Source organism: Eimeria necatrix, genomic scaffold (genome assembly GCF_000499385.1).
Source record: "Eimeria necatrix Houghton genomic scaffold, Enh_scaff832, whole genome shotgun sequence".
Taxonomy (NCBI): Eukaryota; Apicomplexa; class Conoidasida; order Eucoccidiorida; family Eimeriidae; genus Eimeria; species Eimeria necatrix.
In genome coordinates, this window is record NW_013654642.1 from 1 (window position 1) to 10,000 (window position 10,000).

Here is a 10,000-nt window from a genome sequence, read left to right on the forward strand (position 1 = left end):
GCCCCAGGGGCCCCCGGGGCCCCAGGGGCCCCAGGGGCCCCCGGGGCCCCAGGGGCCCCAGGGGGCCCCAGGGCTCGCAGGGCCCAGGGGGCCCCCGGGGCCCTTGAGGCCCCCAGGGCTCCTAGGGCCCCAGGGGCCCCCAGAAAGCGGTGGAGCTTCTGCTGCAGGAGCTGCAGAGCCTGCAGCAGAAGCTGTGGCTGCTGCTGCAGCAGGAGCTGCGGTTCCTGCTGCTGCGAAGCCTGCAGCAGGAGGTGAAGCTGCTGCTGCAGCACGGGACTTGGGTGGGGCTGCTGCTGCTGAGGAGGGGCCCCCGCCAGGGGCCCCTCCCTTAAGGAAGGGCCCCCGGAAGGGGCTGGGGGCCCCCGCCCCCCCCTTGAGGCCCCCTGAAGAGGCCCCAGCAGCAGCAGCAGCAGCAGCAGCAGCAGCAGCAGCAGCAGAGGGGCCCCTGGGGGCCCCCCGGGTGAAGGCAGAGCGCAAGCGGCGGCTGGCGAGGGCTGGAGAGCGTCCGCAGAAGCGGGGGCCGCTTGCTGCTGCTGGCCGGGGCCCCCGAGCAGCAGCAGCAGCAGCAGCAGCCGCAGCAGCAGCAGCAGCAGCAGCAGCAGAGGAGTCTGGGGGTTCTTCAGCGGCGTGCTCGGAGTCCGAGGGGGAGTGTGGGGCCTTTGCATGCAAGGAGCAGCTGCTGCTGGCAGCAGCAGCAGCAGCAGCAGCAATTCCGTCTCGGAGCGCAGCAGAGCTGCTGCGGGCGCCGGTGCTGCCGCTGCGCATCGAAGGCATGCACGCAGTGGGGGCGCCGCAGCTGCTGCTGCAGCGCAGCAGCAGCAGCAGCAGCAGCAGCAGCAGCAGCAGCAGCAGCCAGCGCTTCGAATGCCCCCTCTGCTCTCCTGCTGCTTGGGCCCCCAATCTTTACCTCCGCAACTTCGCGCACTACAGAACTTTCCACTGGCGCCGCAGAAGGTACTTGGGCGCCTTCGTTTGCTTCCCCTGCAGACTCGTGAGCTGCTGCTGCTGCTGCTGCTGCTGCAGTGCTGCTGCTGCAATGCTGCTGCTGCAATGCTGCTGCAATGCTGCTGCAATGCTGCTGCTGCTGCTGCAATGCTGCTGCAATGCTGCTGCTGCTGCTGCAGTGCTGCTGCTGCAATGCTGCTGCTGCTGCTGCAATTCTGCTGCTGCTGCTGCAATGCTGCTGCTGCAATGCTGCTGCAATGCTGCTGCTGCTGCTGCTGCTGCTGTTGTTGTTGTTGTTGTTGTTGCTGGATCAGAAGTGTGGGAGCTGCGTCTGCGCTTCTGTTTGCTGCTGCTTTCAGGACCACTCAGAGGAAGCAGACGACGGCAGCAGCAGCAGGCACCTCGGAAGCTGAGTCAGCAGCAGCAGCTTTAGACGCACCCAAACCTGGCCCTCCAGAGCCAGAGGCCCCTGCTGTAGCAGCAGCAGCTTCGCAGCCCTCCTCCCCCACTGCAGCCGCACCAGCAGCAGCAGCAGCAGCAGCAGCAGCAGCAGCAGCAGCAAATGGTGCCACGGCTGGAGAAGGCCGTGCATCCCGGCAGCGTCGGTGCGCCTCAAGCGGGCCTTCCCCGTGCGGAGTCGCTGCTTCTGCTGCTGCTGCTGCTGCTGCGTCTCCCGCTGCAGCAGCCGCCGCCCCCTCCCCCGCAGCAGCAGCAGCAGCAGCAGCAGCAGCAGCAGCAGCAGCAGCGGGGCGCCCCGCCCGCCGCCCGCCGCCGCCCTGCCACTACCACTGCGGGCTCTGCGCCTACACCCACTCCTCTTTTGCTGCTCTCCGGCTGCATGTTGCTGCAGCACATTCCAACTCTGCTGCAGCAAACCCCAAACTAGCAGCAGCAGCAGCAAGGCACCAAATCCGTACCCCCTCTTTCGACCCTGCCGGCGACTACTGGCTCGAGCTCGGCGCCTCCACTCAGCAGCCCCCCCCGCAAGACAGGGGGCCCCCGGGGGCCCCCAGGGGGCCCCCCGAGGGGGGCCCCCAGGGGGGCCCCCAGGGGGCCCCGGGGGCCCCGGGGCTACAGGGGCCCCCGGGGCTGCAGGGGCCCCCGGGGCTACAGGGGCCCCCGGGGCTACAGGGGCCCCCGGGAATAGAGGGGCCCCCTGGGATAGAGGGGCCCCCGGGGCTAGAGGGGCCCCCTGGGGATGGGGGGGCCCCCCCGGGCGCGGTAAACCCTGTGTCAGGGGGGCCCCCCACGACGGGGGGCCCCCGAAATTCACATCAGGAGGGGGGCCCCCCAACAGCACAAGTGGCAGCAGGGACTGCAGCAGACACAGACGCAGCGGACGGCGACAGAGAGCCCTTCGAGCAGCAGCAGCAGCAGCAGCAGCAGCAGCAGCAGCAGCAGCAGCAGTGCCCAGGGGCCCCTCCGGGGGTTTGCTTGGGGGCCCCACCCAGGCAGCCAGCAGCAGGGGGCCCCCCCTTCAGCAAACCCTTTTCAGTTCAACAAGGCCCAGAAGGGACAGCAGCAGGGGCCCCGGGGGCCCCTGCAGCAGCAAAGGACTGCAGCAAGACAGGTGGCCCCACAGCAGGTCTTGGGGGGCCCCCAGCAGCTGCTGGGGGGCCCCCCAGTTCCTGGGGGCCCCCAAGTGCAGCAAAGCCTTGCAGCAGATTAGCCCCCTTGAAAAGCTGCTTGAGCGTGGGCACGCGAGGGTTGCCTGCTGCTGCAGCAGCAGCAGCAGGCGGCGAGCAGCAGCAGCAAATAGGGGAGCAGCAGCGGCAGCAGCAGCAGCAGCAGCAAAGGCGGCGCGTTGCTTTTGGGTCGCATGTTAGAGTGAGACTGGTGGACAAGGAGCTGTCAACGATGGAGCAGCTTGGCGCTTTGCTGGGTATGCTGCTGCTGCTGCTGCTGCTGCTGTTGCTGCTGCTGCTGCTGCTGCTGCTGCTGCTGCTGCTCTTTGTTTTCCTGGTCAGCAGCTGGCGTCTCTTTGTCTTTATAATATCCTGAAAGGCTTTGCTGCTGCTGCGGTGCCGCAGGGCCCACGTTTGGGGGCGGCTCGCCCAGATGTGCTGCAGCAGCAGGAGCTGCAGCAGGCAATGCAGCAGGCAATGCAGCAGCAGGTGCTGCAGCAGCAGGTGCCGGAGCAGCAGGTGCTGCAGCAGCACCTAAAGTGGTGTGCACTGTGGGGCCCCCAGGGGGCCCCACAGCCTTACTGCCGCCTCCTAAAGCACCGGCTTCAGCAGCAGCAGCAGCAGCAGATCAAGCAGCAGACACAGCAGCAGCAGCAGCGCCGGTGCAACGCGAGGACACAATAGCAGCACTAGCAGCAGCGGCAGAGCCACAAGTGCCTGCAGCAGCAGCAGCAGCAACCGCAGCAGCAGCGGCGCCACCGCCGCACCTGCCCTTGGCATCTGGAGCAGCAAGGAAAGGAGAACTCGAAGCAGCACCAACACCAGAAGCAGCAGCAGCAGCAGCAGCAGCAGCAGCAGCAGTAAAAACAGTGGCAGCAGCAGCAGCAGGAACTGACAACGGCGCTTCTGCGTGCAGACCTCAAAAAAGCTGCAGCAGATCGGGGGAGGCCCCAGGGGCCCCCGGGGCCCCAAGGGGGCCCCCAGGGGCCCCAGGGGGGCCCCCAGGGGGGCCCCCAGGGGGGCCCCCAGGGGGGCCCCCAGGGGGGCCCCCAGGGGGGCCCCCTGGGTTAGGGGCCCCTGCTGCAGCAGAGGTTGGGGGGGGGGCCCCCCGGGGGCGCCCGCGGAAGAAGCGGAAGCAAAATGGAGAAGCTGCAAAGACAGATGAAATAATAAAAGTGGAAATAAATAACTGCGAAGGTTTGGCTGCGAGCAGCAGCAGCGGGAGCAGCAGCAGCAGCAGCAGCAGCAGCAGCAGCGGAAGTGTGGGTGACTCGCGGGAAGAAGAGGACAGAGGGCAGCAGCAGTAGCACAAGGAGCAGCAACAGCAGCAACGGACGCAGCAGCAGCAGCAGCAGCAGCAGCAGCAGCAGATAATCTGCAACGTCGCTTGATGGACAGCACTCTCTAAAAGAGCTCAACAGAGCAGCTGCAGCAGCAGCAGCAGCAGCAGCAGCAGCAGAAGCAGCACTCGCAAGAAGACTTGCGGTAGGATACGTGGGAGCGCCCGACCCAGCAAGAGCTGCAGCAGCGAGACTGACAGCAGCAGCAGCAGCAGCAGCAGCAGCAGCAGTTGTGGAAGCCGCAGAAGCAGCGTTATTGGGTCCGCAGGGTTTCCGAATTGGCCGCAGCTGCAGCAGCGGCAGCAGCAGCAGCAGCAGCAGAACTGTATCGCGGCCTCTGTAAAGGCCCAAGGGCTGTTTTGCCTACGGCAGCAGCAGCAGCAGCAGCACGAGCTGCTGCTGCTGCTGCTGCTGCTGCATTTGTTAATGGGCATTGTGAAGAGACTAAAGCTGCCCGCACTCGTCCAAGGGTTTAGGGTTTAGGGTTTAGGCTCGCAGCTAGCTGCAGCAGCAAGTAGCTAGCTAGCCAGGGCACAGCGCTGCTGCTGCTGCTGCTGCTGCTGCTGCGCCTCTTGCTGCTGCCGCTGCAGCAGCAGCTGCAACCCGCTGCTTGACGCCCTGTGCGGTTTGTGCGTTTTCTCCATTATATTAAACAAACTCAATTGTAATTAAAATAATAGTAACATCAATTTAAAATTAAGGAGATAATAATAATTAATATTTTAATTGCTGCTGCTACTGCAACAGAATAGTGCTGCTGCTGCAGCTGTGTGGTGCAACGCCGGCCACAGCAGCCTCGTGCGTGCAGCAGCAGCAGCAACAGCAGCAGCAGCAACAGCAGCAGCAGCAGCAGCAACAACAGCAGCAGCAGCAGCAGGGAAAGCGCCCTTTAAATTCATCATCGTTTGCGGAAGAGACAGAAAGGAGAAAAGCTGCGCAAACGCTGCGGCAGCTCGGGGCTGCTGCTGCTGCTGCTGCTGCTGCTGCTGCTGCTGCTGCGAGGTACCAAAAAAGGGGGGTAGACTCCCCGCCCTGCTGCCGCCGCCGCAGCAGCAGTGCTCGCACGAGCTGCTGCGGCAGCAGCTGCTGCTGTTGCAGCAGCTGCCGCAGCAGCAGCAGCTGCTGTTGCAGCAGCTGCTGCTGTCGCACCTGCTGCTGCTGCAGCTGCTCTTGGGTAACTGCTTTTCACAATATATTAGCAGCAGTGTGTACGGACACCGCAGCAGCAGCAGCAGCAGCAGGAGCGGCCCCAGACCCCACCTCGGTATCATTCTAGCTATTGCTGCAGCGAGTGAAGCGCAGCACAAGCGGCAGCAGCAGCAGCAGCTGCTGCTGCTGCTGCTGCTGCTGCTGGTACTCAGGATCTTCGAGCGTTCCCGTTCACTTCAAACTGAGAAAGCAGGGCCAGTGTTGCTGCTGCTGCAGCTGCTGACGCCTGCAGCAGCAGCTGCCGCTCCAGCAGCAGCTGCTGCGGCTGCTGCAGTTGCTGCAGCAGCAGCAGCTACGGACACACCAGGTCCATGGGGGCCCCCACTGAGCTGCCGTTGCTGCTGCTCACTGGCTGCGAAGCAGCAGGGGGGCCCCTCGACTCTGCAATTCTTGCTGCTGCTCCGGGGGCCCCCGAGGGGCCCCCCTGGGGGCCCCCCTGCAGCACTGGGGGGAGTGGCGGGTGGGGCGGGGGTATCACTGCTGCTGCTGCTGCTGCTGCTGTTGCTGCTGCTGCTGCTGGGCTTGCAGCGCCCACCATGGGCGAGAGAGACCCTTGGTGCAGCATCTGCTGCTGCTGTGCTTGCTGCTGCTGCTGCTGCTGCTGCTGCATGTTCCCTCCAGGCCCAAAGGGGCTGCCTCTCATTGGCAAATGGGACTGAAACTGCTGCTGCTGCTGCTGCTGCTGCTGCTGCTGCAGAGCCACACAAACAAAAGCACAGAAGCACCAGATCAGCAACGCACAGGCCAGCAGCAGCAGCAGCAGCAGCAGCAGCAGCAGGAAATACACGATGGAGACACCAAAACCACCGCAAAAAGCAGCAACAGCAGCCATTCAAGCTTCTGCTGCTGCTGCTGCTGCTGCTGCTGCTGCTGCTGCTGCTGCTGCTCACCCTGTTACCGTGGAGACCAGATTTGTAAGGAGAAGTCTTGTGGCTGGGGCCCCCGGGGGCCCCCCCACGGCCCCCCACGTGGGGCGAAGCTGCGCCGCGGGGCCCCTGGGAAGGGGAAGGTGCTGCTGCTGCAGTTGCTGCTGCTGCATCATGCGCTGCTGCGTCGAGCTGCTGCTGCTGCTGCTGCTGCTGCTGCTGCTGCTGCGCGCCGGGAGGGGCCCCGGCGGCGGGCTGGTGGTGCCGCTGCTGCTTGCCTGGGTTCCCAGGGTGGGCCGCAGGGTGCTGCTGCTGCTGCTGCTGCTGCGGTGCAGCAGCAGCAGCAGACAACAGGGCATAAGGATGCCCCGGAGGCAGCTGCGGAGCAGCAGCAAACATCACAGGGTACGCCATGGGCCCGGGGGCCCCCGGGGGGCCCCCCAAAGCAGCATTAGGCAGCAGCAGCGGCTGCCCAAATCCGTAGAGAGGAGAAGCTGAGAGGGAGGGCCGCTGCAGCCTCACTGCAGCAGCCAACCACAAACCCTAAACCCTAAACCCTAAACCCTAAACCCTAAACCCTAAACCCTAAACCCTAAACCCTAAATACAAACCCTAAACCCTAAACCCTAAACCCTAAACCCTAAACCCTAAACCCTAAACCCTAAACCCTAAACCAGGCGGCGCAGACGCTTCTTCGGAATGCGGAGAGCAGCAGCTCTAGGTCAAAACCTCGCTCTTCCTGACCCCGACCCTCTGGACTCCCTACACACCAAACCCTAAACCCTAAACCCTAAACCCTAAACCCTAAACCCTAAACCCTAAACCCTCACAGGGGAAGGGCTGCGCAAAGGAAGCAGCAGCATCTACTGCGGGAAGGCCGCAGTAAGGCGCAGGAGGCCCTTGGCTGAGAATGTCTCGGTAGCAGTGCTCCCCTGCACACAAACCCTAAACCCTAAACCCTAAACCCTAAACCCTAAACCCTAAACCCTCGGTTCTAGACCCTAAGGCCTGGAATAACGCTAAGTAAGGGCTCCGGACGCAGCAATTCTCTTCAGTCTACAGCACGCAGGTGACCGCCCCATGCTGCTGCTGCTGCTGCTGCTGCTGCTGCTGCTATTGATAGAGCTACGAGCCAGCGTCATGAGCAACAGCAACAAGTGCAGTAATTGGAGCAGCCGCAGCAGCAGCAAGTGCAAGAGCAGCAGCAGCAGCAAGTGCAGCAGCGACAGCAGCAGCGAGTGAAGCAGCAGCAGCAGCAGCAAGTGCAGCAGCAGCAGCAGCAGCAGCAGCAGAAGGTGAACTCACCCACAGGCTCCCACTCCGGGCCGTCTGCCTTCAGGGGCAGCTCGAGAGCAGCAGCAGCAGCAGCTCTTAAGAAGGCCCCTGGGGCGGGTGTGGGGCGGCTGCCTGCTGCTCTTGCTGCTTCTTTCTGCAGCAGCAGCAGCAGCACAGCAGCAGCAGCAGCAGCAGCGAGCCGGCCTCCGTGGGTGCTGCTGCTGCGCGCTGCCTAGGGTTTAGGGCTAGGGTTTGGGACTTCGAGGGTTTAGGGTTAGGGTTTGGGACTTGCCAAATCTGGTGCTGCAGCAAAAGCACAAAGCTTGGGGGGCCCCCCTTGACGGGGGCCCCCGGGGGCCCCCGGAGCGAGGCCCAGGGCCCCCTGCTGCAGCCCCTGCTGCAGCCCCTGCTGCAGCCCCTGCTGCAGTCCTTGCTGCAGTCCTTGCTGCAGCCCCTGCTGCAGTCCCTGCTGCAGCAGCGGCCGCCAGGGGTGCTGCGCTGCTGCTGGCTGCTGCTGCGGGTACCCCGCGAAGGCCTGCAGCAAGCAGCAGCAAAAGTGTGTCTTTTGCTGCTTCTTTGGCAGCAAATAAGAGTTATTAATTGAAATAAATAAATAAAAAACAATTAATTAATTAATTAATCCTTAATTGGCGAAAACCCACAGCTCTCATGGGCACCCCCAGCGGCAAACCCTCAGCAGCAGCAAAGGGGGCCCCCTCAGCAGCAAAGGGGGCCCCCAAGGCAATGCTGTCAACAACGAGGGCCTCTGTGGGGTCTGTTAAGAGGGGCCCCGAAGTGTGGGGCCCCCCATAGGCCTGGCCTGCTGCTGCTGCTGCTGCTGCTGCTGCTGCTGCTGCTGCTGCTGCTGTGCCGTACACGCCCAGCGGCGGCGGCATGGGCAGCGCCGCCCCAGCCCCAGCAGCTAGTGACTGCGGGTGCGCCCGCGCTGCTGCTGCTGCTGCTGCTGCTGCTGCTGCTGTGTACTGCTGGTGCTGCTGCTGCTGCTGCCCGCTGCTGCTGCTCTTGTCGCCGACTTCTGCTGCTGCACCCGGCAGAGACACCGCCCCCGGCAGCGGCTGCTGCGGGGCCCCTCCGTGCCGCGCTGCCGCGCTGCTTGCTGCTGCTGCTGCTGCAGCAGCAGCAGCAGCAAATCTGTACCCTGCTGCTACTGCTGCATGCGATGAAGGCGTCGCAGGCGTAAAGCTATTTGCATAAGGATTGAACTGGAAGCACTTCTTGCCGCTGCTGCTGCTGGCCGTGGGGGACCCTCCCTCTGCTGCTGCTGCGGCGCCTTGCTGCTGCTGCTGCTGCTGCTGCTGCTGCTGGTTGCCGTCAGCAGCGCCAGTTGCTGCCGTGTCCGCCGCTGCAGCTGTTGCTGCTGCTGCACAGACATTCACGCAGGCGTAGCAGCAGCAGCAGCAATCCTCAGAGACACAAAGCAACAGGACTTTTGCTGCTGCAGCAGCTGCTGCAGCAGCAAAAGTCCTCCCGCTGCAGCAGAAGGAACAGAAAGGCTAGAGAAGCTGAAGCAGCAGCAGCCGCACCGTCGCCAGCAGATGGAAAGGAGGCCCCCGTCGTTTTGCTGCTGCAGCAAACAGCAGCAGCAGACACGCAGCAGCGCCATCAGCAGCAGCAGATAAAAAGGATTTTAAAAATAAAATTTGGAGTTAATTAATCCAAAGACAGCTCGGCAACGAACCTGTCTGCAGACTGCTGCGGCCGCGCATCCGCTGCTGCTGCTGCTGCTGCTGTTGCTGCTGCTGCTGCTGCTGCCTCGTGCTGCTTGCGATCAGCTGCTCTCCCCGAAGACACAGCCTCTGCTGCTTTCTTCTTTCCCCGAGCCTAAAAGGAAATAAAATAAATAAAATAAAATAAAAAAATAAATAAGTAAATAAAACCTTAAAAGAACTAAAAGAATAAGGCAACAGGAGGAGATTAAAAGGATAAAAAGGATCAAAAAGAAAAAAAAAGAAGCAGCAGCAGCAGCAACAGCAGCAGCAACAGCAGCAGCAGCAGCAGCAGCAACATCCGGGAAAATTCGAAAAAAGAGATTTCACCTGCTGCCCTCTGTCTTCGTTTCTAGTCTGCGGCTCGAAGCTGCAAACAAGGAAGCAGCAGCAGCAGTGAATTGCGAAGCAAAATGAGCAAATAAATGAATAAAATGAGAAATAAAAAGACAAATTAATAAATTAATTATTTAATTATGAATAAATAAACAAATAAATGCTTAAATTTCAGAAAAAACGGCGTTCCTATGCCTCCTGCTGCTGCTGCTGCTGCTGCTGCTGCTGCTGCTGCTGCTGCTGCTGCTGTCCTACCGACTGGAAGCAGCGCCGCCAGGGGCAGCTGCAGAGCGCATCGGGCTTTGCTGCTGCTGCTGCTGCTGCTGCTGCTGCTGCTCTTCTGTGGACGCAGCAAACAGAACAACAAGACAAGCTCCCTGAGAGGCTGCTTCGGCTGTAACTGTGCTGCTGCTGCTGCTGCTGCTGCTGCTGCTGCTCTTGCTGCTGCTGTTTGGCGCTTACCCATATGGACCCGGCGTTGTTGGTGCTGCTGCTGCCTCTGTTGTTGCTGCTGTTGCTGCTGTTGCGGTTGCTGCTGCTGCTGCTGCTGGCTGCTGTTCGAGGCTTCCGTGTCTCTGCTGCTGCTGCTGCTGCCATCGTCCTTGGGCAGCCCCTGGGCTTTGCTGTTCGCAGCAGCAGCAGGAGTCCCCCAAGCCGCCGCAGGCTGCGCTTCTGCT

At 62.5% G+C, this 10,000-nt stretch overlaps 2 protein-coding genes across 2 annotated transcripts in view; one reads left to right on the forward strand and one right to left on the reverse strand.

The window, feature by feature from the left end:
• On the forward strand, positions 1-3,877 carry ENH_00078680 (mitochondrial carrier domain-containing protein, putative; the record flags this gene model as incomplete). The annotated part of the gene is made up of 3 exons (XM_013583139.1): positions 1-954; positions 1,305-2,827; positions 2,976-3,877. Coding segments are annotated over 3 exons (3,379 nt in total), but the record flags the coding sequence as incomplete, so codon positions are not given.
• A 1,534-nt stretch (positions 3,878-5,411) lies between these two features.
• The window catches only part of ENH_00078690 (hypothetical protein, conserved), a gene marked incomplete at both ends in the record, with an annotated part of 8,770 nt that continues 4,181 nt past the window's right edge, over positions 5,412-10,000 (reverse strand). The window contains 8 exons of the mRNA XM_013583140.1: positions 5,412-5,810; positions 6,010-6,506; positions 6,816-6,917; positions 7,549-7,795; positions 7,923-8,641; positions 8,960-9,102; positions 9,579-9,663; positions 9,786-10,000. The exon at positions 9,786-10,000 is cut by the window's right edge and continues 194 nt beyond it. Of these exons, the coding sequence (XP_013438594.1) occupies positions 5,412-5,810; positions 6,010-6,506; positions 6,816-6,917; positions 7,549-7,795; positions 7,923-8,641; positions 8,960-9,102; positions 9,579-9,663; positions 9,786-10,000 (2,407 nt within the window). The remainder of the gene's footprint in view (positions 5,811-6,009; positions 6,507-6,815; positions 6,918-7,548; positions 7,796-7,922; positions 8,642-8,959; positions 9,103-9,578; positions 9,664-9,785) is intronic.